This window comes from Palaemon carinicauda, chromosome 14, assembly GCF_036898095.1.
Source record: "Palaemon carinicauda isolate YSFRI2023 chromosome 14, ASM3689809v2, whole genome shotgun sequence".
NCBI lineage: Eukaryota > Metazoa > Arthropoda > Malacostraca > Decapoda > Palaemonidae > Palaemon > Palaemon carinicauda.
This window is the reverse complement of record NC_090738.1, coordinates 74,358,894-74,365,774: the sequence shown is the minus strand read 5'-3', so window position 1 is coordinate 74,365,774 and position 6,881 is coordinate 74,358,894. Positions and strand designations below refer to the sequence as shown.

The following is a 6,881-nucleotide window of genomic DNA, read 5'->3' as shown; positions in this document are numbered from 1 at the left end:
GGTATTTATCACCATATCAAGATGATGGGACCACAAGTCTTCGCAAAATTCAGACGTCTGGCACCGTAAGGATTGGCTGCCGCCAAACAGACGTTCACTGAAATGGAGGAAGTCAGGCTTTTCCAAAAGGATTCCAGTCCATGGTCGTCACCCTTACACATCGTTCTGAAGAAAGACGGCTCCCTCCGTCCGTTCGGGGATTAGAGGTGCCTGTACATGCAAACAGAACCGGATCACTACCGCCTGCAACAAAACGCCTTTGTGGTCCGGTATATCAAGTGTACTTTTGGTGCCAATGAAGTGTCGTTCTTAGGGCACCACATCACTCCTGAAGAAGTCAATACCCTCCCTGAGAAGGTAGCAGCCGTTCAGGACTTCCCAACGCCCTCGACCATCAAAGTTCTGCAGGAATTCTTGGGCATGATCAACTATTATCACCGTTTTTTGCCAGCAATTGCCGTCTCTCTTGCTCCCCTCTATGTCTCCCTGAAGGGCAGGCCAAAGGACCTGAAGTGGGGTCCCCTTCAAGAAGCGGCCTTCTGCAATGCAAAGAAGGTCCTATCAACCGCTGCAGCTATCACTTTTTATATCCCACATGCCCTTCTCCTTTTCTCCACCGATGCCAGCGACATCACTATTGGTGTAGTACTCCAACTGGTAATCAACGTCTCGCCCCGGGCATTGGCCTTCTTCAGCAGAAAACTCTCCAAGGCAGACAGAATTGGGTTATTCTACCTTCGATCGTGAATTGCTGGCGGTGCATTTGGCTGTATGTCACTTTTGCCATTTCTTAGAAAGTACTCCTTCATCATTCGCACAGACCACATGCCTCTGGTGCGCGTCTTCATTCGACAGTCTGACACCTGGTCCGCCGGTCAACGCCGACATCTATCCGCCGTGGCTGAATACAATCGCACTCTTCAATACGTCCCTGGGAAAATGAATCCCGTTGCCGATGCCCTGTCATGGAACACGTTGGCTGCCTTCAACTGGGAATTTACAACGCCTTGGCTGAAGCCCAAAGAAAGGAAAAAGAGTATCAAGCATGTAGGACATCCTTCACGTCCCTCTGTTGGGAACACTTCCCCATCGAAGACTCCAATATCACCCTCCTCTGTGATGTCAGTACTGGCAGACCCCGACATAGGATTCCTGCTCCCATGCCGTGCCATTCTACTGCACAGCTGCAGAAGATGAAGTTCATTTGGCAAGGCATTTCTAAGGATGCTAAGTATTGGGTCCGTGCCTGTACTTCTTGTCAAACTTCCAAAATATATCGACACACGGAATCAAGAGTGGGCAACTTTCCTTAACCTCAGCGTCTATTCACCACATTCACGTCGACGTGTTAGGCCCCTACCCACATCACAAGGACATCGTTACCTGTTTACCGTCATTGAACGCTCCACTCGTTGGCCTGAAGCCATTCCCATAGAAACTGCAAAGTCCCCATGTACATCTGCCTTACTCCTAGGATGGATTGCAAGATTTGGTATCCCTGATCATATTACTTCTGACAGGGGTACCACTTTCACTTCTCAATTGTGGACATTATTAGCGAATCTCCTGGGCATCAAACTACATCAGACAACTGCATACAACCCCGCTGCCAATGGAATGGTTAAATGTTTTCATCGCACCCTCAAAGCAGCTTTGATGTCGCGCAGCAAGGATTCCAACTGGTTTACTCAACTTCCCTGGGTCCTCCTGGGACTAGGGCCCACTCCTAAAGACGCCCTCGACGTCTCGGCATCTGTAATCGTGTATGGGGACCCATTGGTCATCCCTACCGAATTTTTTTCCTACTGCAACCTCCTCTGACGAACTCCATCTCATATGTCGTGTTGTGGGAAAATTCACTCCATGCCGTCAGACTTAAAAGCCCCCAGAGAAGCATCACATACCGACAAACTTGTACTCTGCAACGCACGTCTACCTACGCAACGACACTAGCAAGCCACCGCTAACTCCTCCTTACACAGGCCTTTTCCTTGAGATCCAACGCAGTCCGAAACCATTTCTACTAAACATTCCGGGCAAAGAAGACTGGGTCTCCATTGATTGTCTAAAACATGCTTATCTGCTGCTAGATGACCCACCTACAGTTTACCTCTCTAGATCGGGGCACCCTAATTAACATGTACAGTATGTTATTTTTAGAGGAGGAGCTATGTACCAACCGTTTGTCACAGGATCGTACATAGTAACGTCATTTCATTTTGTGTATATATTATGCTTGTATCTTCGCTCTCCCCTCGCACTGACAAGGACCTGAAATTAAATGTCTGTTTTTCTCACCATTAGCTGTTAATCGGTGCAGTGTCGGTTGAACAGGAAATTTCCTGTTATGTCTTTTATGCCTTTTTTGTATGGAGTTTATGTATATAAAAGCAAGTATTCTGTAATAAAGTTACCCAGTTTCTTCATCCTGCCTTTGAGTCACAACATTCTCTTGGCTCGTGACACTATTTAACAGTTTAGAGAGGTTGGTGTTGCTGAATGGACATTGTTCGTGGTGCAACAATGAAACAATATCCACCAGATTTGGTAGATTTGAGAACAAAGACCGCAAAAGAATATAAAAAATGAAATGGCGCAGCAGGACTAGAAATGAAACTATAAGAGATCACGTTGAGTGCCATATGTGGAAGAGATCATGGTGGAGGGTAGATGGAGATGGTTTTGGTATGCTCTTTGTACTCCTCATTAGCGATTATTTTACCAAACATTTAATTAGGCCCAAAATGGTACAAAAAAATTTAGAAGACCTAGGCCTACAAGGCTGAGGACTATGAAGCGTGAAGTAGGAAATAACGAAGGGAAAATTATTGATTTTAAAGCTCTAGATATTGACGACTGGTGAATTCTAACCGATGCCCTTTGATTCAATAAGCGTAAGAGGAGATGATGATGATGAGAATGATGATATACATACATACAAAATTAATTTCACAAACGTAAATTTATTATCAAATTAACTTGAGATATTCAGTTCCTTAACAAATCATTACTTTCAAAAAGGGGAGAGAGAGAGAGAGAGAGAGAGAGAGAGAGAGAGAGAGAGAGAGAGAGAGAGAGAGAGAGAGAGAGAGAGAGAGAGATGTATTAGACTACTTTTACTACCCTGAACGTGTTGAAGCAGATATTGGTTATAGATTTTATTTGAAATTCTATCCACATCTCAGGTCTCTGCTTGAGATCTTGAAGAGGATGAATATGTTGTACCTGCTTATTCCTTTCATTCCTTTATCCTAATTTTTTTTTAATCTTCCCTTTTCCTTATTTTTCATATAATTTACAAGCTTATCTACGTTAATTGACGAGGACCTTTATATATCTGAAATCATACGATATTTTTTTGCTTCTGTCATTTCTTTTTTATCAATAATTTTTCCCTGACAGGAAAGAAAATTTTTCCCAGACAGTTTATGTCCTACAGGACTATTTCTTTTATAATAAATATGCTATTTTATTCAAAAGAGAAGGAAGCTATTGCGTTTCATCGTGTTGAGGTTCAAATTTATTATCTTAAATAATTGTCCTTATTTTTTTCTTGAATCTTATATTTAAAATTGTCCGCATACTTGCTCTGACTCCCTTTTTGGGTCTTTAAGTTTTATTTGATAAAATAAAATAAGAATTAGCTCTACCAGTTTCTTTGAGATAAGAAATGCATCGAAGATGTGCGTATGTTTAAGCTGTGGTAAATATTTACATTTACATTAATCTTATTTAGAAAGGAAATATGTTAAAAACGTTATGGAAAATGCTATTCATTTTTCTGGGGAAACGTTTATACACAGATACAAACTCCAATTAAGCAGGTCTAACAAAGAAAAGCTTGTAAGCCCACTTGCTTCAAGTTATTATAATAGCTTGTTCAGCCGTCAATTTGTTATAACACGATTTTACCGCACGTGTATCACAGAGGCTCACACACTGAAATGGTATTTTTTTATTATTATCGTTACCTCTCCCCTCTCACTAATAAACTGTTTAACCCTGTATGTTCTTGCATCATTGTATTTTGATTTCTCTGCCGTTTTTCCTTGGAACGGGTTGATATAAACCTATGCTCCGTCGAAATATAGTTAATTGCATTCATTCCACTTTATTTATACCTAACTAGTGCATCTGCACATTGGTGACCAGCGGGATATCCAGCTCTCTCACGCCTTCCCCCACACGGCTGTGTCTTACTGGTTCCAGCATCCTGAAGTCCAGTTTTACATCTAGGGCATGACTCAGACAACCACCAAAGCAGAATACTTTTTCGCGGTGATCTCTGAGGATACATTCCCCGAAATCTCCAATTGGCTATATGAGCAAGGGGAAACACAAATAATTCAAGATACCCTTAAATCATACCTCCTAGAGCAGTACTCTACATCGCCAGCCAACCGAATAACAAAACCTTTTCAGCTCTCTTAGCAACTGTTGCGGATCCAAAAGTCTTCGCTTGCCTGAGAGAAATGACCAGTATCACTTGTCTGCAACATGCCACAGATGCCCTCCTCGTGAAGTGAACCTACTTCATGCCCTTTACGTTCTGCCATCCCGGATGTTGATATTTTTCCCATGAAGGACCTGATGGCCAAAGTCAATGAAGTTATGAACGGCCACTTCACCATATTGAAGTCCTTCATCAACGTCCCAACTCCTAGTGAAGTAGACAACATTTCAACATCGACCGAAGCTGATGTGAATGCAATAGGATAGAGACCTCACCCCGTGATGTGGGAGAGTGGCAACAAAACCACCCACCGGCCACAACTCGCTTACGCCCCAATCAATGACCTCTACAGCCACTACTACCACTCAGGATTTGGGGCTGCCACTAACATATGTATGCATGGTTATCAATGGCCAAAAATCTGTAAGTAGGTCATGGACTGTAGCCGTGACCTTCCCTGTTACTAATCTTTTCTTTTTACATGATGCTTGCCGTTCTCGTTCTCCTAGGCCACTCTCCAGGACACAACTTTTTCTGTCTATGTCGGTCAACACTCTCCTGGTAGCTAACAACGGATCTGCGATCCCCAACAATGGTTATGAAACCCTCACATTATTGTTTGGATGCACCAAATATAATTGGATGTGTCTCGTGGCTGAAGTCACATTGTCTATCCTAGGGCCGGACTTCCTCCAACATTTCCAATTCCTGGTTGATGTCGCTTACTGTCTAACCTCCGCTTCACCTAGTGTTTGCCAATTCAGATATTTGGCACTAGATCGTCTGGCAGCCAATAAAAAACAATTGCCGAAATGGAAGAAAAGAGCCTTTGCCAAAAGGTCTCAAGCTCATGGACGTCACCTTACATATCGTCCTGAAGAAAAATGGCACTCTGTGTCAGTGCAGGTATTACAAGTACCCTAACATGCAGACAGAACTAGAGCACTAACCCCTCCAAAAATACATCATGACCTCTTAACTGCACAAAGTGAAGGTTTTCACCACGCTCGACCTCATGAAGGGGTATTATTATGTGGCCATAAACCTAAAAGACATCCCTAAGACTGCCATTACCACCCCCTTTGGTATATACCCCATTAATTAGTCCTGTTTTGGCCTTCATAACTCTGTGGCTAGTTTTCAACGTTCCACTGATAGCATCTTAAGGAACCTCCCCTTTTGTGTATGTTACATAGACAACATATTTGTGTTCTCTTCCTCCAAAAAGGAACACCTCAGTCCCCTAAGAATCATGCTCGACTGACTACGAAAAAGAGGCTTTGTAGTCTGGTATGACAAGCGTACCTCTGGTGCCAACACAGTATCGCTCCTAGAGTCCAACCCCTCCCTAAATAAGTAGCAGCCATTTCTGAACTTCCCCAGAAATCCCAACTGTCAAAACACTGCAAGAATTCTTGGGTATAATTAACTATTATCAACGTTTCCTGCCAGCCGTTTACGCCCGCCATTCTTGCCCCCTCTATTCCTCCCTCAATGGCAAGTCAAAATACCTAAAGTAAGGTCCCTTCAAGATGCACCTTTCTGCAACACAAATAATACCCTATCAACCGCTGCTGCTCCCCCTTTCCCAGTGCCACATGCACTTCTCCTTCTCTCCACCAATGATATCAACATCACTATTGAGGCACTACTTCAGAAGGTATTCAATGGCTTGCCCCGCCAGTTGGCCTACTTCAGTAGAAAACTGTCCAAGGTGGAATCCGGCTGCTCTACCTAACCCCGAATTGCTGACAATACACTTGGCGGTTCGTCACTTTTTTCACTTCTTGTACGGTACAACCTTTGTTATTCGCACGGATCACATGCTTCTGCTACATGCCTTCACTCAACAGACCGACACCTGGTCAGCCCTTTAACGCAGACATCTCTTCAACCTGGCTGAATGCAATTGTACCGTTGAACACGTGCTTGGGAAAAGGAATCCTGTTACCGAAGCTCTGTCAAGAAACCTATTTGCCACCATTCACCTGGGACTGGATTTCAATTCCTTGGAAGTAGACCAAAGAAAATATGCAGAGTACCAAGAATGTAGAACATCTTGCACATCCATCCGTAGGGAGGACGTCCCTCCAGACGACTCAAATGACACCCTCCTCTGTGACGATAGTACTGGTACACATACACCATGGATACCTTCTCCCATGCGCCGACAAGTACTTGATTTTGTTCCTGGCCTTTTACCTCCCTCGTGCCATTCTACTCCACAGCTACTGAAAAAAAAGTTCATTTGACATGGCATCACTAAGGATGGTAAGGATTTGGTCCTTACCTGCAATTCATGCCAATTCTCAAAAGTACATTGGGACACGGATTCAGGAGTAGGCATATTTTCTCCAACTCAGCTACGCTTTCCCTGCATTCATACACATACCCCAATCACAAGGACATCGTTACCTGTTTAATGTCA

At 43.5% G+C, this 6,881-nt stretch overlaps 1 protein-coding gene across 1 annotated transcript; it reads left to right on the top strand.

The window, feature by feature from the left end:
• The first annotated feature begins 216 nt into the window (after positions 1–216).
• On the top strand, positions 217–747 carry LOC137652814 (uncharacterized). The gene is made up of 2 exons (XM_068386222.1): positions 217–357; positions 493–747. Exons 1-2 carry the CDS (start codon positions 217–219, stop codon positions 745–747), a joined length of 396 nt encoding a protein of 131 aa, XP_068242323.1.
• The last annotated feature ends 6,134 nt before the right edge of the window (positions 748–6,881 follow it).

Bases quoted from the DNA above. Each gene is read 5' to 3' on its own strand.
- LOC137652814 (XM_068386222.1), top strand. From the start codon at position 217: ATGCAAACAGAACCGGATCACTACCGCCTGCAACAAAACGCCTTTGTG. The intron at 358-492 runs GTAGCAGCCGTT...GTCTCCCTGAAG, and splicing joins TCAATACCCTCCCTGAGAAG to GGCAGGCCAAAGGACCTGAA.